The sequence below is a fragment of the Pezoporus wallicus genome, unplaced genomic scaffold, assembly GCF_028554395.1.
Source record: "Pezoporus wallicus isolate ANWC-B61680 ecotype Strahan unplaced genomic scaffold, APGP_CSIRO_Pwel_v1 contig_4816, whole genome shotgun sequence".
Classification (NCBI taxonomy): domain Eukaryota; kingdom Metazoa; phylum Chordata; class Aves; order Psittaciformes; family Psittacidae; genus Pezoporus; species Pezoporus wallicus.
In genome coordinates, this window is record NW_026640990.1 from 1,067,111 (window position 1) to 1,093,936 (window position 26,826).

General features: G+C 40.2%; 1 protein-coding gene across 1 annotated transcript in view; it reads left to right on the plus strand.

Annotated features, from left to right (window-relative positions):
• CHAT (choline O-acetyltransferase) overlaps positions 1-14,753 on the plus strand; it is a 33,833-nt gene extending 19,080 nt beyond the window's left edge. Inside the window, exons 9-15 of the mRNA XM_057421571.1 lie at positions 290-390; positions 590-718; positions 1,883-2,005; positions 3,485-3,626; positions 6,816-6,878; positions 10,537-10,674; positions 12,398-14,753. Of these exons, the coding sequence (XP_057277554.1) occupies positions 290-390; positions 590-718; positions 1,883-2,005; positions 3,485-3,626; positions 6,816-6,878; positions 10,537-10,674; positions 12,398-12,667 (966 nt within the window). The 3' untranslated portion in view covers positions 12,668-14,753. The remainder of the gene's footprint in view (positions 1-289; positions 391-589; positions 719-1,882; positions 2,006-3,484; positions 3,627-6,815; positions 6,879-10,536; positions 10,675-12,397) is intronic.
• The last annotated feature ends 12,073 nt before the right edge of the window (positions 14,754-26,826 follow it).

A 26,826-nucleotide genomic window follows, 5' to 3' on the forward strand; every position in this document is an offset into this window, starting at 1 on the left:
TTTTGGGACTCCAGTGGGAATTGCTAAAATTTGCATTCTCACAGGACTCAGTCTGAAACAGCAGCATGAAAGGTATCCAATGCAGCACCATTCTTAGGACAAGAAAGTCTCCTGCAGTAAGTCTGTAAGTCACCCACTGATCTGTAAGTCAAGGAAGTTCCTGATATTAGCAATAAGAAAACCACAGGAGAACAACATCTTTTTTTTTTTTAGGTTGCCATCATGAATAACTTACCCAGAACATGATTTATTCCCTATATATCTTGCGCTTGTTCTTTTCCTTGCTTAGTTTGTGGTAGGAAGAGATGGCGTCTGCGGTACCGTGTGTGAACATTCCCCTTTCGATGGCATCGTACTGGTGCAGTGCACTGAACACTTGCTCAAGCACATGTGAGTCCCCATTCAGTACAGCTATTGTACCCACTCCGGGAAGCCTCTGCCCATGGCAAATTCCCCCGATGTACAGGGCCATTAAGACCCATATAACTGCTGGAAACCAGTCATTTGCCTGCTAAAAAAAACCCAGTGTTTTAATAAGACATTATTAAATTGCTGTGACCTTAATGACTTTTCTCTCACACTTTAACAGGAAGGAAAGTTCCAAGAAACTAGTCCGAGCTGATTCAGTGACCGAGCTTCCTGCTCCACGGAGACTAAGATGGAAATGCTCCCCTGAAATTCAGACACATTTGGCATCAGCAGCAGAAAAACTCCAAAGGTAGAGCAGATGCCTCATTTTTGTCAGCAATGATTGCAATCTGGGAATTGCCCAGCATATTGCCTGCTGGCATGGGTTTCCTCCTAGAGAGCTCTCTCTGCCCTCCCACTCCTCCCCATCTTCCCAAGCTGGACATACCTAGCATCTCTTTGCTTGATGGCAACCGAAATGGCTGGAGGTACTTAACTGTATTCAGGAATTGCTTTACATTATTTTCTTTCCATGTAAATATTATGAAAGTGAAAGACCACTGTAAAAACATTTGAGCCCTATTTGCACAGGATGCAAACAGTGGAGGCCCTCTGGCTTTGAGGATACATTTCATGGGTTTCACCTGACTAGAGCCAAAGCCAGGGCAATGGGGATATGTATATGGGACAGCAGAAAACAACTGGTTTGAATCAACAATTTGAATTCAGGAGTATAATTTGTTTGCATCCATGTTACTGCTACAAAGGTTAGTTCTTTTGACTGTGTTTGCATACTGTAAAATATTTGCATGGTATTTGGGAGGGGAGGATGGCAATAAGATTATTTTTTTTCCCCTCAAATTATTTCATCTCAACACTCAGGCCTGTGCTCTCCCTGCAGAGAATTAATGCATTGTCTGCATGGTCAGCTGTAAGTATGTCCAGCGTGACTGCATTAGATGAGACCTCAAAGTGGTTAGAAGCATACATGAGAGTATGAAGACTTTCAGGATGCAGAGTAATTCCTTTTTGGTTTTAAATAAAGGTAGCAGTCCCCTACATTGAAACTTGCAAGGAGCTTACAGCCTTCATCAGGTTTAATACACCCATTTCCCACACTAGTAAATCTCAAACTTGTTGAGAACAAAGAAGGCCCTTACTTAGGCTTCAGGAGCAGAAACACTAAGTTTAAAAAGAAAAAAGGTGTTTTACTCGAATACTCAACAGAATGTGACCCAAGTGCCACAGTTCACATTAAGGCTGCAGGTAACAAGCCCAGTCTAGAGCCTGTATGAACAAAAGTTACTGATTAGGAGCAAGTTACCAAAGGTGGGGGCTGTCTGCAGAGCAGAAACCCACTCATCTCCAAGTCGGCACAGGCAGGAAATGATCTCTGGGTTTTACTTGCAAATGGAAACAGAACAAGACATTCTTGCGGCTCCCCCCACAGTAACTACCTCTGCTTGTTTTCCAGGATAGTAAATAATCTCGACTTCATTGCCTACAAGTTTGAAAACTATGGAAAGGAATTTATTAAGAAACAGAAGATTAGCCCAGATGCCTACATTCAAGTAGCACTTCAGCTGGCATTTTACAGGTAAGTTAATACAACTCTTAGGAACAAGGCAACACAAGAGGAGATTCACAGTTTGTGGGTTTTTTGTTTTTTTTTTTTCCTTAGCACCCAAACAATTGCCTCCTGCATGGCAATGAGTGATCTTGCTTGTTGACTGTAGGTCAGACAAGAAAGAAATTGCCCTGAAATAGAGCACTCCTTTCTTTCACTCCTTTTTGCTCTCCTTGCTCTACCTTCCCATCCCTGTGTCCTACACATGCCATTCCGAGCTGGCATAGAGAAGAGAGTGAGAGGATGTGGCAGGGAGTAGCTGCCAACCCTGCTACCCACAGCAGCAGAAGCAGCCAGGGAGTCCAAGTCTGTGGAGCAGAAACACACTTTTACCACTTTCTCCCACATAGTTTGGGAGGAACTGTGGCAGTAAACCATAGATCACCTCATATGCATCCCTTGCACAGCAGGGCAAAAAGCATTCAGAGGGAAAATCCTACAGCAGCGTATCAGGTCAGAGTTCCTACACAGGACGGTAACTAATGCTGCTTCTTTCTTCACAGGCATCCCAAAATTTTATAACGCACTCTAACTTCCAAGGTATTATTAAAGTTAAATGCTCCTTTCTACATAGTCACAACAGCTAACGCTCCAGGCTAGAGATCGGTTGCATGGTTTCCTGCAGAGCAGCATATTACACGAATAATTCTTTATCAAGTCAAAGTAAATCCTGAACTGATTTTTACGTACTCAAAACCAGAGATGCCCAACACATTTTGCGTATTCTATTAACATCTGTTAAACATCTGTTTTGTGTATTCCATTAACCAAACTCCAACAATGACCTGGTCCAAGGTTTTCATCTGACCCCAGCCAGGATATAAATCCCTTGTATGCAACAAAAACCTTAGGGTAAAAACCTAGGTTCTGAGACCTCTGCTTCAACTGGAAGACACAGTAGGTGTCCCGAAGTGAGGAATAGAAGCTATATACCTGGACCCAAATTAAACAATAGTCTTCACTCTCTGTTCCATTAGCTACGTGGGTTTTCATTCCAGCTCGTAGACTCAAATAACACCCTTTTAGTTTTCTATTTTTCATTCACACACAGAGTACATTTTTTTTCTAGTTTTAAATAAAACATATTTCAAGCCCATAAGTAAATGATTAATTACACTATTATTTCATGATGCAGTACAAATAAAACATTCCTTGAGATCTTTCAATAAATTTTAGTTTTACTAGCCTTGTTTTTACATAGCAGGTCATTTTTTACTGGCAATACATAACTAGAATGTATACAGCTGTATGCAGCTCTTCGTATTAGAAAGGAGTGAGCATCCATCTTTTTTAAGTTTCTTACAGAATTCTATCAACATTAAGATGAATACTATGCAAAGAATAAAACTGTGGCTTGGTACAATAAAACGTACTCAGGCTGTATTTCTTTTAGTCTTTATGACTCCTTGAAAACAATTACTCTTTGTTTTTCTTACTTCATTCTCTCAGATGCCACAGGAGACTTGTCCCTACCTACGAAAGTGCTTCCACACGCAGATTTGACGAGGGCAGAGTCGACAATATTAGGTCTGCTACCTCAGAAGCATTTGCTTTTGTAAAAGCAATGACTGATGAGAAGACAACTCTATCGGTATGTTGATCTGGCTCCCTCTGCCTCCTTTGGCAAAACACTAAGAAAATAATGCATTCATGATCCCCAGTCTCCCACTTTGCAACTGTTAACTGGGAACATAAAGGCAAAGGGCAAGCCTTACACGATTTGAGGTTTTGTGCAGACCAGCCACTAAGCAAAATATATATATTTCCTTATTTTTATTTAAGCATCCGAAAGACTCAGAGGCCACCAAACATGACATTATAAGAAAAAGAAACAAATATCTGATTTTAGATTTAGTACTGTCTTCTGAATGATCCATCATCAGATCCAAATTTAGCTCCCTGGAGAGGCCTAGGCTGAGCATGATCAGTTCAAGATCATTATACTGCCACACCAGGGGAATTGCCTGGCAGGTCCCCTGCAGTAGATTGCTCTGCTGCAGATTGCAATGTGTGAAGTGATATAAATCACATGCTTTGATTTCAGGATTAGGTGTACATGTTCTGGCTGATCTTTCTGGCTGGCTGATCTTTTTGGGTTTAAAGTCAGTTTTTACCAAATAGTTTTATAGGATCCTCAAGGGGCCTGAACCTTCATGATGAAAAAAAGTCATCAAGCTAATGAAACAACTCTCCAGACTGCCCTGACTTCATCCTACAAAAAGAAAAACCAAGCTGCTTTTCTTTGAGGCACCACCATCTGTTCGCCAGAAGCATGAGAACTGTACTTAGTAGATGGGGATGCAAGAGGTACAGCTGAGACTATAGCTGCACAAACAGCTTTGTGCGCTGTCCCGCCTGCCATCCCCAGAGAGCCTCCTCCAACATCTCTCTGTGTGCCGCTTCCACCCACTGCACTTCGCTGCTGTACAGGGAATTTCCAGGTGGCTCTTTAGATGCAAAACACTGCCACAATGTGGATTATTTTGCACAGTAAGCCCACTCCAGTGGCAACAGCCCACATGGCTGTTCTTTAGAATCTGGCATAGCACTGCTCAAAGCATTGCTGGGCAATGAGTGAATTAAGTGCATATTAATGAAATACTGTAAATCAAGCTCTAATGTCCCAGAGGGTGAGGAAAATTTGCCCAGAGAAGCGCTCTGTTCCTTCACTGCTTCTTCAGTCTCCTTAAGGTTACCATGCCCAGAGCTTAGCTCATGATTAAACAAGACTCAAGTAAGTTCCATATTAAAATGATAACTCAAAGGAAACATGAAGTAATAATTCCACATGCTGAGTGGGTATTCCAAGGCAGATTATGACCATACTATTACACATAATAGTGACTACCATACAGCAGAGAAAAAACGGTTATTTGCTATCAGTGTCCTATCTGACAACATGATCTGTAATCAAATTTCCTTAGAAGCTTCTGTCATCTTTGCACACCTTCTCCTCCACACTTGGGTGCTCAGCCTACCCACAGCCCCAGTGCACACTGCTGCAGGCTGACTGTACTTCTAGGAGGAGCCAGCCTCCTCCTAGTACGTTGTTTTGGCAGGTCCTTCTTGTTCCCTCTAACAACCTCTTCCCACGTTCCTTAGTCCAACACTTTCTGACTTCTGCAGCTCTACCAAAGCTTCTCACTGCTTTACCATGCAAATCTGAGATTATGCCAATGCTTCACAGCATCCTAAACTGTACGGCTTCATACAAGCAAACAGCACAATGCCACGTATGTCTCGAGTGAGCTCAATCTCAGCCCCAAAATCTTTACATTGAATGACTTGGCAGTACTGAACAGGGAGAATAATGGGTTCATTCCCTCTCCTCTAAGAAACCTGCAAATGTAATGCAAACCAATCCACTGTCAGCTTTCCTAGCTTATTGCCCACTGAGAGATGCAAAAGACATTTAAACTGATCTATGATCATTCATTCTAACAAACTTTTAGAAACCTTTGCTTTGATGGGAACATCTTTGTCTTTCAGTTCAAACCTATATATATATTATTTTATATATATATATATATATATATATATATATTATTATCACAGAATGATTAGAAATGAAATTCACTTCACACAACCCTATCCCAACTCTTATTCTTTAGTCCTACAGATTGTGTCTGGATATGAAGGGGTTAAATCTGGTTTTCACACAAATAGATACATCACTTGGTTTCAGTAGCCTTGAACTCCCCAAAATACTGTTTGTTAGTAGCCATTAATCCAAATCAAATTAAAAACAGATTTCTATCTGATGCTAATAAAGATGGTCTTCAAATGATGACTGGAACAGTCAAAGACTGATCAAATAGGACCGATTCTCTAGAAGGAGAAATAACTCATGTATTTGACACTTGCTGTAAAGGAAGCAGCAACTGACACTGCAGAGATTGCTTGAATAGCTGTAAATTAATCAGATTTAAAGACTGCATTTGGTAATTTAATCTGTATAAGGGAACTAAGGCCTAGCTCTATCCCTATGAAAAAACATCAAACTCTGTACTTTGAAGGCTCCTGGTGGTGGCCTTGGATTGTTTTTGAAATGAGTTCTTTGTTCAAAAGATCATTCATCGTCCATAGGAGCTGAAGGTTCCCTGTTTATCTGGAGGCCCAGTCATTTCTGCCTGTTTCAGGGTCGCTCAAAGTTGCAGTGTCGGACTTGATGTACTGCAGGGCAGCACTTCCTAGGATCGTTCCCTTAATATAAAAGGCTGCCATTTGACAGGAGTCAAAATTTACTGGCTTGTTATCTGAAATGTGAGGCATCTGTGGGGGGTAGAGCAGCCTTGGAAAACTCTAGATGCCCTTTCACACCAGGGAGTAATTTTTGACTGGCTGGTAGAATATCAGTAATGGCTTTCATTAATATCGCTGTCATTGTCTAGATAAACTATTCTGGAGGAGACAGACTGCCTGGGTGTTTTGAAAACACTGAATTACACTAGGCAATAATTTTCCCTACTTCAGAGTGATTCAATTAGTAATAACCTACACCTCCAAAATCCATGGAAGAAATCCACAAAAGGAACTGCAGGTCTTTCCTTGACTTCAGATCACCACCATCAAACCTGTTCAACCCTTGCACAACCAGGCACTGTTGCTGATCAGGATATTGAATCCCTATGGCTTTTTGTTTATAAAGAGTACTTACACCTGAGCCAGGAGCAAGGGACATTTGAGAGCACTTGCTGGGATGTGGCTCATAAACGGATGTAAGATGCTATTTCGTTGAGAGTTTATTCAATAATAAGGTATATATTCATTTCCCCAACAGGATTCTGAGAAGATGCAGAGATTTAAGGATGCAATTGCAGCTCAGACTAATTACACTATTCTGGTAAGTAAAACACTGCTTTGCCTGAATAAGGACTGGTTAGTTTTTTTCAAGAAGAGTACAAAGATACAGTCTTTAACTATTTAAGCAAGAGAAAATACGGACATCTCTAAATAGGAAAGTACCTGCTATGTCACACTTAGGAACATTTCTAATGGCCTGAATAGCATCCAAATAGCCATATGCAACTAACCTCACCTTAAAAAAGTACTTCCTGGAAAGCAAGATAACGAAGTTCTGCATTAGACATCAGTGGCAAGACCATCACTCTTGGGTACATGGGGAATATGCATCTGTGACACATTCATGATTTCTATCTGTGTCATAATTAGGAGTCCCAGACACAAATCAGGATTCCACAAAGCCTGGCACTGTACAAATTAACAATTAAAGAATGGCCTCCATCTTAAAGAGCTTGCAATAAAAATTTATTAAAAGGACTTTTTTTATAACTATGGAAAGATTTACAAGGGAGAACAGTATCCAGGTGAAATGAGCCTTTATTCTGTGCTCTGTGATCAACACGAAATGTTAGGCGTGAAGATAACCAGGAAAATTAGCCACAGGGTATTCTAATGGGATAAGGCAAGTATACAGCCAAGAGACTTCTCAGGATGAGAAGCAAGCAAGGCTTAAAAGCAACCCACTTAATTGCTGTGTAACATGCATGAGAAATAAAACTCCAAGAGCAAAACCCAGATCCCCAAAAATCAAAGGTATTTAGCCCCATAAGCTATAATGTTACAGATAAGCTCAAGATACCTGTAACACATCAGGCACTTTGGAGTTTTTTTTTCCACCCTAAAACTATTTATTAATTTTCTTACGTTTTTCTCCCCTAGAGGAGAGAAGTCCCTATCTGGGACCTGATCCTCAGATGGACTAGTATTGTGGAAAGTGTATTCTGGTATTCCAAAGTGATATTCCTAACAAAGGTCATTAACAATGTGGGAATGATTACAGCGAGTTCACTTTTAAGGACCTGAATGTAGTGTCTAATAAAAGGAAGAGATGACCTCCAGTGAAGAAATAAGTTTAGTATCAAACACAACCCACTTTCTCTTGATTAAAAATGAGACCATTCAGCTTTGGTAATGCTCAGCATCCCACTGTGCCAAGACAAAGCACAGATTTCCTCCACAAATGACTTAGCCAAACCACTTGTGAAATTAGTAAATGTTAATAACCAGTTATGTTACGTGAGTTTGCTACCTATGGATTTCCCTCAGACCATTGCTTAAATAAACCCACATTGCTGATTACTGTTTGAATATTCATAATATTCAAGAAGTCATTCACTTCCAGAGGTGGTTTCAAAGGTATACTCAGAGCATGGTGAGGTGAAGTGTTCCTTTCAGGCAGCATTTATTCCTGCGATTGTGAAACAAAAGAAGCAGGGAGGGCAGGAGAGAAAACAAACCAGTTTTGTGTTTCAAGCCTTGTGCTGGGAGCCCACCTCTTAGGAGCTGAGACTCCACGTGATCCATAAAGCAGAGGCAAGTCTGACTTCAGGGCAGCTATCTTACCCGAACTATCTCAGGGTAACCTCACAACACAACATAGTTGTACGTCTACTAGGGCACAAGCAATGAAGTTTATGCACAAAATCTTTTTTAAATAAAAAATTTCCATAAAATCCCCCCTCCACATTATTTCAGTTCCAGAAACTTATAAAATCCAGCCTCCAGTGCAGCCCATGGGCAGGATATTAGAATCGCCACTGGAAAATTAATTTATCTTTAAATTTAAAAAGCCCTCCAGGTATTTCTATTCACCAAGCTCCCCCTTTTTTCTCCAAAGAGTATAATGCAATTGTCATGCCTTTAAACTATGGGCAAGACTTACATGGTCTGACTAAATCATGCGTAACAGACTGAAATGTAATAGATCCGAAGAAAAACAAAAAGAATCTACTTTGTAAAACAAAAAGCAATGTAATGATTTTATTTCCCCTCGTTAGGGCTCACTAGTAGCATTGCTATCTTAAATGTGGAGCTCTCAAATTCAATTTAGCACACTTTTTTCCTAAGCGTTGACTCACAGTTTATTTCGTTAGCCTGTCTCGGGCTCTCTTCAGACATGACAGTGATCTATGTTGCAAAAATGTCATTGCTAACAGCCTTATAAATCTTGTGTGATGGCAAAATATTTCCTTTGATTATCAAGTCAGTTTTCCTCTATGGGAAAAACAACATAAACACTGCCCTGATGTCCAATACTTTTTTGCAAGCATCCTTGCTTCATCTGGCTGATGAACAAATAGCCCATTTACCAGTGGGTGCCTACTCCTTAATAAGCCAAACAAGATTATGCAATCCCAGCCCCCTGCAACAAGCACTTATTAGTGGTTAGAATGATTCTCCTCTTAAGAGAAGAAGCAAACTTGTGCATTTCTTTTCTTTTTTAATCCTCCCCTTAAAAGGAAAACCAAGCCTACGCTCTTTTTCAAATCCTGCCTTCTCTCAGGTTGCTTATTTCCCTTGTTACGAGGGGCCTGTGCCACAAAGATACCAATTCTGCTCTCAGTGTAGTGCAATGTCCCTTGTTCAACATTCCCTTCCTACGTGACTTCAGCCTGTTACCAGGCATGAGCTCAATCCTCATAATCAATTCCCTCACCAGCGTAGAATAAACCCGGACTGAACGATTTTAAATGCGTGTCTTAATCTTAGCAATTCCTGACTGGTTGGAACAAATTTTGATCTGGTTTCCTAAAGAAACAAAACTCTGTGACTATCATGCCTGCCCATCTCCCACTATGGACTTTTGATCTCATTAGCCATCTTCAGTGACATTTGCTAGCAGGGAAAGATCTTAAGCTAAAAAATTCCTTAAGTCTACAGCATTAGGTGGGTGGATAGAGCAGAGAGACCCAAGCACAGCAGGCTGATGGCAGAAAGACTGGGCTGCAGGCTGGGCAGTAGTTCTTGTGAGCTGGCTAGCTGGCTACCAGTGTTCTCTTGCTGCTAACATTCGGCCACTGCACATGCTGCCAACCACCTCACCTGTAGCCATGAAGCAGGAGATGAAATCTGGGACATTCTGGAGCAGGGCTTGGGGGCAAGCATGTCTGGTTCTGTGCTGGGGATGATGGTGAGTAGACACATGGACAAGCACAGGATAGCAAGCAGACTCCTGCTAAATCTGTTGCAGACATCTACCAGGTCTTTAGTTCTAAATTCTATGGAATGACACGTGGCTTTACCTGCCAGAGTGAAACGCAGGCAGCAAGGCAATAAAAGAGTAGTTTTTTCTAATTTGGAGATGTTTTAGAGCCTATCTTGAAATATAATCCAAGCGATGCACAGGAAATTCCAAAACACACTTAGAGATATCTGGTGTCCCATATGCTCCCCTCAGCAGCTTTGGAAGCCCAGCCCGTGATATTCAGCTCTGATTGAAGATGAAAGCCCAGGACACCAGATGACATCAGCACATAATACATCTCAAGACCATCTCCTTCTTAATTGTTAACATCTTCAGAATTTATAGATACTGATCACCACAGCAAAGTACATACCTCAGAGTAACATCTGAACATCCCAGGCATTACATCACTAAAACCAAGTTCATTAACTCTGACCAGAAATCAAGTCAGTAACAGACAAGAAAATATCTCCACACCCAGTTAAATGCTGGTGTCTGATCACGTTGTACACAGGCTATTACTGGAATGGCAATAGACAATCATCTGCTGGGGCTCAGAGAGGTGGCACGGGAGCACTTCAAGGAACTGCCAGAGATATTTACGGATGAGACATATTTGACAAGCAATCGATTCATCCTCTCAACCAGCCAGGTGAGTTTCTTCTGTTCACTGGTCTTGCTAAGTAAAGGTTAATTTGTTTGTGTTCTGCCAGACCCTGTAGTTCACAGTGAGCACAATGTAAAACCCAACCAACCAACCAAGAAACCTAGTGCCACCAAGAGCCATCAAGAAGTCCACAAAATCCTCCAGATTTTTAAGCCAGTTTTGGTTCATGCCATACAATCTGCACAGTAAATACTGACTAAAGTTATCGCTTCCTTTGTGACATCCCAAAGCCCTTCCCAGAAATTCTAAAATGCACACAAACAAACTCAGTAAAATTTGCATGAGAGGTCAGTGTTTCCTCCCCTTCCAAACTACGCATCTTCCCGTTCCCTTTCTTCTCCCCCTTCCCCAAAGGTGACAGCTCTATCCAGAATTCTGTACTCGAGGAGAAGTACAGCAACACGCCAGACAGGCTGCCACTCTGAGAAACATAAACCAACAACCAGGAGAAGACTTTATTCTTAAAAGTAACTGTGTTTGAAATCTTTGAGAGCCTTCAGTTATTCAGTGTAAGACTGCAACACGCACAGGCGTGCATCTTGGCTTTACAGGCATTTTAGACATGTGGATTTGCAGTTACTTGCAACTATACTAAGATATGTTGACTCTAAGAGTCAACATTTATACACTTAATGTTCTGAATAATGAAACATCCTTACAGCATACAGCCTAAGAATAAAATGCTAAAAATTAAATGTTTCATTGCACATAGTAGTAGCAGTCCTAATGAAAGAAAAAATCTATGTAGGAATTAATTTACTGAAACACTAACCCAACTGCACAGATTAGAACTATTCAACAAAAGAGACTTATAATATCACACTACAGCATAAAGCCTTATAAGTAATTTGATCTTGCCATAATGTTTGTAGGCTTTCAGACATGAGTGAATATAACCAACATACTACTACATAAATTCTCCAAGAAACTATCCATGAGCAAAGAGTGCTTCTGAATAGCTTTATGGCCTTGGGCTGTTGCACAGCAAATTTATCTGACAATTCTATGGCTCTATTAGCAGGACTAATGGCTTGTTCTACAACATTAAAAAGCCAAATGTTATTTGTGAAGGCCCATGTACACAAAGACGGAAACATATAGATTTCTGAAACATCTTTCATTTTCTGCAGGAGAAAGTGTTTCTCTCCTGTATTATACCATGATTAAATTGAGATGTAATAGAAAAGTAGCACCAAGATGCATTAAAACATGTTTTTATACAGCACCAAAATTATAAATTATCATTAAAAATGGACAATATTAAATTCTATAATTACAGTATTCACACTACAAGTATAACATAACCATAAGATCCTTAAGAAATTAAAAACCTCAGAGAAGTTTTATGTATCGTAATTTTGTATATCAGAATTTCATACAGCCTTAAAAATTCCCTATCAGTAGAAAAGCTTATAGCTGTTACAGATCTATATAAAGTGAGCAAATAAATACACCATATTCACTTTAAATTATACCAGTTTTCAAACTGTGGCAAACACAGCAACCAAATTCTATAGTGAGATCAGCCTTTACCTTCCAAGTGTCAGTTTCTAGTCTGGACTTCTGAAGGCAGTGATATTCCACAGGGGTAACTCACCACATTTCTAGGACTTGTAGCATTTGTTTATCTTTTTCCTCATGGCTAACCAGCCGATTTCAGTTGCCCTGATTAATTAGAGATCACTCCTTACCTTCTCCCTGCAACCAGGTCCCAACTACTATGGAAATGTTCTGCTGCTATGGGCCTGTGGTACCCAATGGTTATGGGGCATGTTATAACCCTCAGCCAGAGCATATATTATTCTGCATCTCAAGCTTTAAAGACTGTAAAGAAACCTCCTCAGACATGTTTGCAAAAGCTGTGGAAGAAAGTCTCCTAGAAGTGAGAGATCTGTGCCACAAATGCAGTTCTACTGTGGCAAAGCCACTTGTGAAACAAGAAGCAGCCACACAGCTGCAGAGCGACCGCAAGCTCTAAAAGGCTGTGTGAAATATTCTCCTGAATCCACCTGATGAAGAAGCAATGACACAGTCGTTCAAAGGCAAGATAGTACTAGTAATACCTTAGTGTAGAACCAAAATGTCATTTGTTTTACATTGTTGCCAGCATTTAAAACACTGCATGTACTAAATCTTACATTTCTCGCTTGAAACCTCATCAGCCAAAAAGGCTTGGTCTCACCGGTTGAAATGAAGGAGGAAGTAATACAAGTATGTGTTGTACTACCACTTCTAACCATAATTAACTTCGGCCATTTTATCACCTGAAGAATTGAGTAAGTTTGTGTATGACATAAATTAAACAGTAAGGCACACCAATTAATTAATATTCCCTGCAAGTAGTTCTAAAATACGCACATCTATTCCTGCAAGATTTGCATGTAGAGGAACAAAAATATGAAGACATTTCCCCTATTGGGAATGTTGAAATAAACACTGTAAATAATAGGCTGATGCCATTAAATCTTGAAAATTTGCATGAAAAGCATTTAATTCCACCATTCTATTTACTACATAAGGAAAACAGATTATTTTTGAGAGTGGCCACTGTGTATTTCCACAAACAGATTTCCACTTGTGTTTGCATGCTCCCCCAATATAGAAATGCTGCAGAAATAGTTTAGCCTTTATTCTGGTGTGCACTGGCCTCAAGCACAGTACTATTCTGAAAGCAGCGTATTGGAGAGAAGATCCATCACAGAGAGCTAAGGGAATTTTGTCTGTAATGAATTGACTTAATTATTTCATTCTATCAGTGAGCAAAATCCAGTCTGACAGAGAGGCAAAGCACAAAGCGTAAGTGCAATTCAATCCTACTCTAGACCTTTTTTGTTTGCACAGGAATGAATTTAGTCACTGTGACTAGCAGGAATGTGTATACAACCAAACAAAATCAAAGAGCAATAAATAACTAGAATGAAGAGCAAACTTGCAATATAAGGAAGTCTCCAAGATAGTGCTATAAATACCAGTTTAAGAGTACTGGTACTCATATCAGCTTTGCATCAACCCATTTGGGAGGGATTTATATTTTATATTTTTAAAAGTAGATGTAGGGTACCATATTCTGCAATATACAGTAAATTCAATCAGGAAAATAATATAGCATCTGGTAATTCCCATATTCTGCTAGTGTTATCCTGAGGGTTTTCTCATTATCTCTTTCATTCCCTACAAATCCTTCAAAGGACTGATAGTTTCAGGCACTTTCGAGCTGAAATATGTTGCCTTGCTTAGAGGTGTTCAGTCGTCACTGTTAGAACACAACTTACTGTCTAAAAGGGCATGCACTAACTCCAGTGAGTATCCTTTGCTAGGCAAGCTGGAGCACACTTGGAAGCCTGGCCAGGGACTGCTTACTTGCCTGTGGAGAAGTGGAGATGTTTCTTCTTCCTTTGTAGACTGAACAATCACATGCTTAAGCACCCCCAAGCTTAAGAGCAGGAGAATACAATACAATAAACTTGAAGGGCAGATATGTTTCTGTTCAAGAATTCTAGATACAGATTCAATAGATCATATACATCCATGCTTATTTTACTGCCTCTTTGGCATTGCATACATGCAGTTATGCAGTCTGCGGATAAAGTCTATCCACAACCCCATATAGGAAAGCACAGTGGGCCTCATAATCAGTTGGAGCTCAATCAAAAATCAGCTCTGTTGGAGCAAATCAACTATGATGAGTTACAGTGACGGAAAGCTGGGCTCATTTTTTTAAGTTAACGCATTCACTTAAAAATATGTATGTTTTATTACTCCATGAACTGCGGTTCAAACCAAAGACGAAATCTATTTTTAGATTGTGTAAATAATATTCTGGCTTAAAAGCTGTCCCAAAGTGAAAAACAAATGGTTAAAAAAGCAAGAACACTGTTAGACTGTTAGTCCAACCGAGTGTTCACTTAATGAATATACTGTTCAAAACATGACTTTAAATTGTTCCTATACTATAATTATGAAAATTACTTTGAAACATTCCCAGTAATTTTGCTTTGTTCCATGTCACGTCACTACAAATGCATTCTGCATTTTTAACATAAATGTAACACTACAATTTTTTCATAGAATGTATAACCATATAAGGACATAAAAATGCTGTGAATAGTTGATTATTAATTTGCCTCTAATGAAACACATAATTTTATTTTGCATTCTTAGTTCCATGGGTACTGATACTTATTTGCAAATATTACCTGTGTTTTCGTTTTACTTTTTTGGCTGGAATTACAGCAGCAGCTCAGGCACTGTACTCACCACACAGCCACTGAGAATTCAGGCAGACACTACGACCACACCAGTTTATCATTAAACGTCCCTTCCTTGTCTACAGCTGCCATAATGGGTGTTTTGGATCCTCCAGCACTGGAAACTGATAATGGAAAATACCAACACTGTATTTTTACTTGAGGAAGAAATGAATGACCACTCATACTTCTTATTTATTTAGCTAACAACCATTCCCTACTTGTATCTCAGATACTTAGTGATCTGCTTTTAGTATTCAGCTCGAGTACCTGAATGAGCAGCTTCACTGAACTCAGTCCCTGCAGAGGAAGGCATTTGTGTACCTCAGCTAGTATGCATTAAAAGTAGTATCTGCAAAGTACCAGACTTTGTTCAAGAGACTTCAGACTCGGTTCAGGTATGTTTAAATTGGAGGGTCCTTGTTAAATCACAGATTGATAAAATTCATGGCCCAAATTTTTGTGTTTGCCAGCAGGAGCTTCATAAGGGACTATGCTGCTTCCCAGTTAACAGAAGCCTCTACAGAATCCATGTGGTATGTTCCCATTTCAGGAAACAGGCACTTTCCTTAGGTTCTTATTTTAAAATATGTGTATTATACAACTTAAGTTCTCTCCTGAAAAATACACAGTCTATGCACATGCATTTATGGAAATCAAACGTGAGGATTTTAAAATGTTTCCAAACAGAAGATTATGGAATAGATTGTTCATCATGAAAAGGGAGAAAATGTTCATCAATGAGCTAAGTGTAATTTCATTAATATAAGAAGCTGTGGTTGCCCCATCCTTGGCAGTGTTCAAGACAAGGTTGGACGGGGTTTTGTGCAACCTGGTCTAGTTAAAGGTGTCCCTGCTTATGAAAGGGGGCTGGAACTGGATGATCTTTAAGGTCCCTTCCAACCTAAACCATCTGAGGTTTCTATGAAGTGGCAATGATTTAATGAGACCTCTCAGTGGGACTGGGAACATACAAACCCTGTACAAGCGACTTTTTAAGAAGGTAATCGTTTCACTCTCTCTGTAGGGGTACACCCATGTACACACAGGAGTGGGATGTAGAAACTAAAAAGCCAGTATTTGTGAATATTTATATTAACAGTAAACAAAAGCAAAAGGAACTTGACTTCAAAGTGGTGGTGTTTCAGGCGTGAGACCCTGATCTCAACCCCCTGAGCGCTCCTGTGCCATCCATAGCTGAGCAAGACATGGTTGTGACTTACAGCTGAACTTCTGATGTATGGGTTGCAAAGACAAAAATATTTTAGTGATACTTTTATTTTTATACAATAGTATAGATTTATGACAAATGTAAATGTGTATTTATAGCACACTGTTTCTGTTACGTTTTGTGCTCTACTGAGATATATTTATCTGTCTATATTAATATATGCGACCTGAAGCGTACGCTGGTGACACAAATTCAGCTTATGTAAAGACGTTGTTCCACACCGCCAATAAAAACGACCAGAGCGAAGACCCTGTTGCCTTTTTGTGTCATGCAGCCCCTGCCCCACAAGCTCCTTGACCCCACCATGCCGCACGGGAGCCCCTGGGCCTCTCAAGGGAGGGACGTCAGGAAAGCACTGGTAATGGCCCCTAATGGGCAGTACTGCAGGATGTCAGCACAGCATGGCTCACAGCCTGTGAAGGGAGGCTCTACCAGCCACATTATGTGCATGACAAAGGAAAGAGCTGGTTCTTCAACATGCCTCAGAAAGAGCAAACACTTCCATCTTTCACATTTGCTAAAGTAAGCTTGTATTACAGTGTGTATATATTTTTCTTCTGCAGTTACACAAACCTCATTAAAAAACGTTTGAAATAAACTTGTAAACCAAAGGTGAAAATGTTTAAGCTCAAATTCAGCTGTAAAGCAAAGTACTTGGGAGTACAAAGTAACTTCTGTTGCTTACAGCTCAACCTGAATGCCCAGCCATCAGCCTAAGGCAGGCAGCAGGTACCTCGACTCAGGGGCAGCTGAGCTGCTTTGGAGAGGGGTCACCCCAACTGCTCTCTCTTGCAGCCCGACTCTTTCCATTGGGCACTAACCTGGCTGTGCAGCTCAAAGCATTGCCCCAGGGCTTGAAAGGGCCTCATTACAGGTCTGGCAGAGGAGCAGTGCCTCAGAGTATTGCAGGGCTAGCTAGCGCCACACAAGTTCACCCATCCACACCTAAAGCTGCAGCGACACATCACCCACAGAAGAAGGTGCAGCTAATTTTTTCTGATTTGCCATGAATTAAGGATTGGTGCAGTCTATTTTCTGTTTATTAGGGAATGAGCCACAGGTTTCCTCTGTTGTAATGCTTTCCAACTACAAGAGGATACACATAATAAAAATTTCTGCCTAACAAAATGAATCTAAGATTGCAAGGTAAATCAAATTGTATGCATGCATGTGTGACATAAAGTACTCACATAAATAACATTTTGTGATTATAAAGGCTTTAGATCACATTTTAGATGTGTCCAATAAGAGAAAGGTAAACCCAGTATCAGAAAAAAACTCTATTTGCTTGACACCAGAAACTTACAAAGAGAAGGAGTTAATGCAATATCTATGCTACTGGCAACTCATTTAGATTCTCTTACTGGGGTTGCTAGGTCTTTGCAATGTACCCAACATGGGCCAAGAGAGTCCAGGCCTCAACCTAGAGAAACTAGTAGATTTTTGGGAGTTTTTTAATTTAGAGTTGACAACACAGTGATGTCGTCTCTCTCACCCATTTTATAAATGTGAATTAATTGTCAGAGATTGCCACTGAAGTCTGCTAGGAAGCAGTGAAAGCCACCTTCTGAGGATGACAGAACAGCAGCAGAAGCTGATGGCATGCTGCTTTATGAACCAGACTCCTTTTTCAGCCACTTTCTGTAGTTTGGCAATAAATAGAATTAAAACGCTGCGAAGAGCTGTCACGGATGGACACAATCAGGTTAAATTTGAGGACCACCAACTCCTGCAAATCATACAGCTACAGCGGAACCAGAACAGAGGAACTGCTACCTCTACCTGCCAAAAGAGCTGATGTAGGTTGGTCAGTATGTGGTCTCAGGCTTAACACATCATAGCTGATAAAAACTTGGAAAGGTGAGGTCCCGACTGTCAACTATGCAGGAAATCTGCTTCTGCCTTGTAAAACAAGTCAGCAGGATAAGATGAGTTAAAAAATATGTACATCTTTGGAGGCCCAGGCAGAACTATGTAGCATTCCTGTGTTGCTGAAATTGCATTACCAGCCAGTTCTCTTATTTCCCCAGTTCTGACTAATTTACAACAACCCTATACAGTGCACCATAATAAACCCAAAAAGCACATAATTTATCTAAACAAATACGTGGGTTAAGAGAGAATTTTGTCCCTTCTGGTTTGATTCTCAGCTTCACAAAATCTCAAGTCTTTAATGTCCTGAGGAATTACTCTTTCAGTAGAAGCAAAATGAATTATGCGTCAATGAACAATTGGGTTATCAAGGTTGTTCACTTAATGTTCCAGCTGTTCCATAGCACCATCTTAACATTTGTTGGAGATTTCTTTTGAATTTAGCCTTATTCCATGGTACTTACAAATAAATACATTGCATTTCTTATGGCTGCTGTGCCAGTCAATAGCAAATACAAGTACATAATGAATTTCTTGCCTTTTACTGCTAGAATGAGAAATGACAGAGGGTGGAGGCTCCATTCAAAGGAGATACATTAATGTAATAATAGTGAAGCCAAAGATCAAAGCTGATAGGACTTGTGGGGAATTTTGTACAGAACCTAACTACATTAGCACTGGTTTTCACTCTTTGCCCTCCTAAGTGCTAAAGCTTAGAGGAAATTCAGAGGAAACGAAGCAAATGCAGTACTGGCCACTGCTTTGCCCTTTTCCACCTGTTCTGCAAGCAGATGAACATCAGTTTATTCTGAAAGAGATACCAGACTGGAACACTGCAGTGCTGGTGGTCAACAGCAAGACTGTATTTCACTGCAGCATTAATGATCTGGATTTTGGAGAGTAGAGAGTTTCATTCGTTGCAGTCTCTTACTCAAAGCACTTACATTCTGAAATGAATGCTTACTAGACATAAACAGCCAGCTTCTGTCAACATTAACACTTTAAAGCTCTGCACTTCTTTATGTTGGAGGCAATTTGAAAGGCATAGTCAGGAAGAGAGGATGGTTTGGGAGTTAAGGCCATGCTTGGGAGAGCACCTTTTGGGGCCTTCCCATACACACCAGCACACAGTCACAAGAAAACCTTCTAGGTTTTAGTCTGCAGGGATATTATCTTTTTGCTTTCAAAATAGTTCATGCTTTATTTTGCTTGGGCCTTAGTTTCTTTGGGTTTTTTGTCTTCCCTCTTTCCCTCCCCAGCAAAACACAGGTAACACCATGCCAGTGTCTCACACAGAATGGTATTTTTTTAATCATTCTTTGCTGTAGGTGAGGTGAGGAGCTCAGGGCTCAAGTTCCCTCAGCTCCTGTGCAAGTGGCTTCCAGAGAAAGGCTGCAAGCTACTGCTTCTCATCTCCCCACTTTTCAACAGCCTCTCTAGGGCTGGAGACTGGAGTTGAGGAGCAAAGCAAAAAACTGACCAAGGATTCCCAGCACATTTCCAACACAACTTTCAGGTTGGTTTTATCTTCCTGACAGGAAGACAGACAAGCCAGGAACTAGGAGGTTTCAGTTGGAACTGTCTTCCAACAAAATACACTGGGGTTTTTCGACTACGCTAGACAGTGAAGTCCTGACTAATAGGCCATGCTACCAGCTGCTGAACTGCCTGCACTGCTGTATTCACTTCTTGCTCTGTTTCAAATCCAGATCAAAGCTAAATCAATCTCAGCTTGTACAGCTAACCAGCGTAAAGCCAAGCTGGGTTCAAGTACTATGAGGGAGAATGCAAAGGAACGTAGATGTTAGGGTAAGAAACAGAAATGTAAAATGAGAATAAATTTACTTGCACATACTTTGCAAGTTGTGTTTTTCCTTCTCTGGGAGGTGATGGCAAGTTGCATCCACTTTGTGGAGAAGCTAGAATAGAAGCATTATATGCTTACTGATTTATAGGGACACATTCCCCTTTACCTTGGTTTTGTCAGGTGGTTTACTTGCAATACAAAGATATTAGAAATTTCAGGATACAGTTGGATACAGTATTTACACTTCTAGGTCATTTAATGAAGCTCTAAATAAACTTGCTCGTTACATCCAACGTGTCAACCAAATAAGAACATATACCGCCTTTTCCAGAACCAGTCATACATTACCACCCTGAATATTACAAATTCATATAGAAGTCTGACATGCATGTAGTTAGAATAATTTTCTTAAAAGAAGAATGAAGCTCCTGGACATCTTTCATTCTTTCAGCTTCTAGAAAGTTTCCTATGTCAAAGATAGCAGTTTCAAAGTCATTCATAGCTGATGATCAACCCATACATATTCATACAGATGTGCCGGTTCCGCCCTTCTCTTGGCCACAAATGTTGCAGAACATTTGTGCATCATTAGACACAGCCCAAAGGTATAAAGAGAGAAAAGTTGGCATAGCCATAAGGACAGGATTAAAGATGACTGGGTGCCATCACAACTGATATTCCAGGTATCTCAAAAGTAATGCTGCTTTTTTCTTTCTATTTCCCCTCCCCACAATTAACTCGAGTACGAAGTTTCTTTTTTGCTCCTGATGTGTCAACATATATTCGCAACCTCAGCTTCATTTAAAAAAAAACACTTCTGAGACTGAGGAATTCAGCAGTTTGCAAAACGTCATATGCCAGAATGGTGGTTGTGCCAGGAAAGGCTGGACCACATGAACCTGATACTCTATGATTCTACCCTGAGTGATTTTCTGTTTGACTCATAATTACTTATGAAAGAAAGGTTAGTCTTCACATCCCAACAGAGGGGTCTGAATAAAGAAACATGGCATTTGTTAAGGCTCAGGTGTGCTAGGCAGCAAAGCTGCAGTTTCTAGTGCAGCTGCAAGGAGAGACAGGCTGTCCAGCATAAAACCAAAGGATTACTTGGTATCTCCTATCAGCTGTAACCTGCAGGGAGATGGCTGCAGTTATAAATAACCAAACCACATTTACAGCAATACTGATCTATCACAAAACTGCTATCAAAATAACACTATCACAGTGTTCAAATATAGTCCCCTTCCTGTGGCCTGTAGATGACAGAGGGATCATAACAACATTATTTAGTGAGGAAAAAAATACTCAAAGTCAAGAGAAACAGACTTTGTCACTTTAAAGTCTGAAACATGTCTGTGCTCTAAAATTCCGGTATGACGAGATGAGAAAGTGAGAACATTCAGACTGAACTGCATTGAGAAGATCAATACAATTAAGCTTGGCACAGGTTACAAAGGCACTGCAGGCATTCACAGAGACAGCAGACGGGTTTCAGCATCTGCCCCACTCTAGCTCTGCCCAAGACAGCAGCGAGTTTGTTCACACCCCGCTGTGACCCTGACCCCGTAAGTACTGAGCAGGCTGTCCTGTCCTGTACTGCACCCCAGCTTCAGCCTTCAGCTCCAGTGCAGCCCTCAGCACAGGGAGGAGCTTTAAAACAAACCCACCTTACCGCATTTGCCAGTGGGAAACCAACAAAATGGCCTTGTGCTCTGGCAGTAAATTGTCTATTGGCCTCTTAGGTAATTGAAAATTAGTTAGATGAAGTTAGTTTAAATAATGTCAATTCTTTGCTCCCAAAACCAGAATAATAAACCCCCCAGACTTCTTGAGCACAGAACACCCTGAACATCAACAGAAACACTCCAGGCAGATAAACTCACCAACGCGACTAGCTCATTTTTTAAAAAATTAAGGTTTTATGCTGTGTTCAGTGCCTTCTGCACCATCACTCTGAGGACACTTCTGACACTCCTCCAAGTCAGAATGACAGCAGTTGTGTAGGGAGATATTAAACCTTAATAGATCAACATGGAATAAATACAAACAAACTTTGAGGAACACAAGGCTTCAGGTTGAAAAAAGCAGCAGCAAACTTCAAGACAAGTATGGCTTGAGAACAACTGCTCTGACTTTTCTTTAAATACTGTGGCCAAATTGTGAAAGACCAGAAACAGATGAAAACCATTTTTAATATGACAATGAGATATCTTCCAGTGAGATTAAAAATTAGCTCCATCAGACATTTTTGAACACAGGTAGCTGGAATACATCAAGAAATCTCAAGCCCTGTCATTGTGCTTTTGTTACAGGAGGGAAAAATAAATACAAACTTGAAGTAGCCCTTTCAGTTTGGTACCCATCCCCCAGATGCTACTTGTGATTAGTTGCCATGGCACTAGCAGAAAGCTGGATATTTGAAGGCACTGTAGTAGCCACTTGGACAAAGGCATTTCAGTTTTTTATATGTGAAATAACCACTTTTTCCCTCAAAGTCTCCCTCATTTTTAAAGGGATTATCTGCCCCACAGATAATCATGGCCATTTGAAAGCTGAACCTAGCCTGCAAGTCCTCTCTACAATGTCTTTCACCCAGCCTATTGTGACAAAGCCAAATCAGGAGGAAGAAAACAGTAGCAGCAAATTATTCCAGTAGTAACACCAACTAAATTACTGTGCAGCTTTTATGCTTTGACTAATTGTCTCATTAAGACACATTTCTGATCACTGAAATGGATCTCAAGTATTATTAATCACTGAAAAAATTGTACCACTAAGAGCCTCTCTCCCTCCTATCCTTGGCACTATTTGCAATGTAAAATACACATAGGCTCCCATTGATTGGAGCCCCGCTGCTGCACAGTTGGCAGTCAAACGGTACTAATGGCACAATAACACAATAGAACTAAAATAGTTTGCCTTTCAGATTAAGCTCTATGATGTGCATTCCCTTATGTTTTGCAAATGGCTCAAAAAGATCTGACAATTTTTCCAGCAATTTCTTCAAAAGGGGAAGGAAAATAAAAAAATCATTAGCTATCAAGAAACAAATTAACACCACTTGATACATTAAGGTGAAAACAACTGCCCCAAGCACAGGCTGCACAGCAGCATGGGTGGGTGGCATCCAGTCCACTCCCCCTTGCAGAACACATCTCCAAAATTTTGAGAGGCCAGCCCAATCAAATGTGCCCGAGTTTGTCACATTTAATTGCAGAGGCTTTATTAAAGCACTTAGTTTAGGAGCTGGCTTGCCCTGGGCTACCTTTGTAACGGATGAAGAGAGGCATCTCCACAGAGCAATACAGTCTACCAAGTATAGACTGTGGGATCCCTGAGCTCCTAATTTAGGTACTTTTTTGGTGTTTGGTGTCAAACAGTAGGAAGAGAGATGAAGCTTCTTCCACCTATGAGGAGAACATTTAAAAAGGAGCAAGCTGTCATTATCCAGCCAGCGCACTACTGACATGCTCTTTACGTTCTCAGCAGCCAGGAAGATTTTTCTCTTGCCCATCACTGCCAACGGTTGCACAAGCCATACGTCTCAACAAAACACTTCCCCTTACAAGTGCTGAAGATGTTTATACCACACATTACCATATTAAAGACGGCAGCTACTTAATTACCAAGTAGCTTGTTCTCAGAAGCCTAATGGCAAAGTGGCACAGCTGTTGCTAGGAGAGGTGTACACTTTCATGGTGGCCAGCCTGATCAAAAACACCCTACAAAGGACTTGGGAGCTCTTTTGTGGAGGCGGAAGTGGTGCATGGGAAGGAAATCACTCCATCCAATTTGTAAAGAAGAGTTGAAAAGGTGCTATTTATTCTCAGACATGTTCTGCTTGGTTTAAAGTGACTGCACAGTGGTAATCATCAGCTTCCCATGGGTGCACCTCTAATAGTGTAGTTGGAAAACTGAAGTAACATACAGCTGATAATGGCACAGTTTTTGGACAAGAGTTTAAACTTCATTACAGGAACAAACTTGAATTATTTTAATAGTTGGCTTGCTGGGTTTTTGCTGTTGTTGGTTTGGGTTTTATTAAAAGAATAAATTAAAAAAAAAATAAATCAATGATACCATACATAAATTTCCTTCCTGTTCATTTGTGTATTGGCCATTCTGCACTAAAAACTTCCATACCTCCTTTTTACATATTAAGAGAAAGTCCATGACAGATTCACTTTACAGTGCATGCATCACTTTACAGTCCTGCATCTGAAATGGAGATAACAGCTCTGAGTCTCAGATTTTTCAAATTTCCAGTGAAAAGTGCTTTAAAACTCATTGTACAGCACTCCGCTGTTGGTGCAGGGACTTATTTTTTAAAATAAATTTATTTTCAGCTCCAAAGAGAGGGACAAAGCAGTTCTTCTGTTTTTAACTGCTGCTTTCAACTGTTCAGGTATCTTTTGGTTATTTTACGGTATTTTTGTTTAAAATATCAAGAACATCCCCTATCAATGCCCATGAGTTATGAGCGGAGAACAGCCCACAGAAGACGTGCTGGACTCTTCTGCTCTGTCAAGGCACATATTTACAAGACTCAACTCAGCATAGGCTCATTCCAGGGAGAGACAAGATGCATTACTAATTAAGATTAATCTGAAATGTGGCCATTTACTTGCTACAACTTTCAGTTTAGATCAATTTTGTCAGGCAGTTCTAAGACAAGACAGGGTTGCTCTGCACCCACGTATATAGGTGTTACTCAGACACAAACATTTTCTCTCATACATGTGTACATGTGAATGTACCAAGGTGGCATTCACCAAGGTCATGTGAAGTACAGCCAGAAATATTACAAATTAGTGGTCTTTGTCATAGGCGTTGGAATTAATTCTGGGGGACAGAATATGCTACAGAGATCTCTGCTTACTTCCCTTTGGGTTTTGTTACAGACACAAGTTCTACAAAGTTAAAGCTCTGCATAAATCTGCTAAGCTCATAAGCTGCATAACATTGTGCTTACTATGAAAAATACAATTTTACTGTAGTCTAATGAGGGGCTTGAGGGCTGTGATAAAAACCTAAAATATAATAATAATAATCACACTTCATGCAGCATGTCCCTAATTTTTTAATGCACATAAATACCAGAAGAGTGATGCTGAAGAAGGAAAAATATTAGTGGGTTTCCCCATCCCCCCCAACAGTCCCTGCAGAAGTCATTTATTTGCAGTCATATACTGATGTGCATGCTCAAATATATCTTCCTGAAGCCTGTAGAGTTTTGTCTAAGCAAGAGCTTCAGAATGTGTGTGTAAATAAAGAATGTCAGTTTTATAATGAGAAGGGTGTATTGTGGTATAAATATTGCAGATCACATTAAATAAACATGGTCACATATGACCAGGTATCTATTAAATGAGCACATCACGGGAGAAGTTAATTATCTAAGAGTGTAACTAGGAACCGTTTAGATTCACTGGAGATTAAGTTGCTTTATTTCTGTTTATCTTTCCTTCTGAATAGGCAGTAGGTTGTGATGAAGAGTCCCTAGGCAACGCAAAGCTTCAGCTCTTTATCAGCTTTAAGTTTTGGCAACAGTAGCTTGAAGTTCTGATAAACCAAAAATTTTCCTCAAAGTAATTTTGTGCCAAATATGTTGCACAAAAATGCATTGAAGACATAAAGGCACAAAATATTTATGGTTCTATGCTGTTCAGGGGAAGGAAGATGACTTACATGGTAAGTATGTATTTCTCACTCACATTAAACTCAAAAAAAATTAAGTATACACAGATTTCTTCAAAACTGGTTGCTAGTGTCAGAGACTAATATCCCAGGAGTAACATAGGACTTTACTGTATCTAAACAAGGTTTGTCTAGGCTTGAAAAGCTATTGTGTTTTAGTGCGCATGCAAAAACATTAATTCTGATGGAATTTGATTCATGAAGAAGATTGTTCACTATTCATTTTATACAATATAATCAACATTGCAAATGCTGTTTAGTTAAGGATATGTTTGTGCAAACTGCTCTAGCACAAAGAGCAACTGATGAAGGATTCAATCACATAAAATTACTGAAAGCAAGATGAAGCAAATCCCTTTAAATTACTTAAGTACTGCTTAAACCCTGTAATTAACATATAGCAATAAATATTTCATCTTTAACAAGCCTATTGGGAGCAGTTGCTTAAACATCTACTTCTAGTCACGGGGAATTATGTACAGTCATTTTATCATGTTCTGTAGTAGACAATTTTATCCTCTTTATTTTAGCCACAGCAGTGGAGACACTCATTTGGGGAAATACACTCTTTCTTCAAATATGGGCAAACATACTCTTTCTTCAAATGTGTTTTGCTTTTTATCAATTAAGTTTACCCTTGCAAAGTCCTGCCCAGCACACAGTGATGGTTCACATTTACCTGATGGCCTCTTCTGTGGAACCGATTTACTGCAGATATGGGACCTTTACTGGAAACCTAAGTAAGCTTACTCATGTCATCAATGCCGAATTGACCTCACAGCCTGGCCAAGGTCATTTTGGGAGACTAGAGAGAAAACCTGAGGACTTCTTTATGGCACAGCCAAACCCCAAAGCGAGGATAGCAAGGGTGCGGTTTCAGGCACCTTCCAACATAGACCTGAACTTTTTCCTTTACCTTTTTCCTTTTCCCTTATCACAGGTGCAGGGAGAAATCTGTGAGAGCACTAAACATCACTGCCCTTCAACCAACATCTTGTGCAGGCAGTTGTTGTTGCACTGCAAGGCCAACTGAAATGCAGTCACTTAAACCACTACTAAAACAAACCCATTGTATTGATAATGACTAACATCCACCCAAGGAAAAGAATAGAGCCAAGCTGAGCTCCTACTCAGAGCTTCTTCACTGTGACAGTCTGAGCACACCCTTCTTCCTGAAGGGGGGAAGAATACAAAGAAGGCTGGGTACAACAGGAGCAGAAAGTTTCTCTGTGCTTCTTTGTGAGAGCATCGGTGAATTTATGGGTCACTGAATGGGAAGTAAA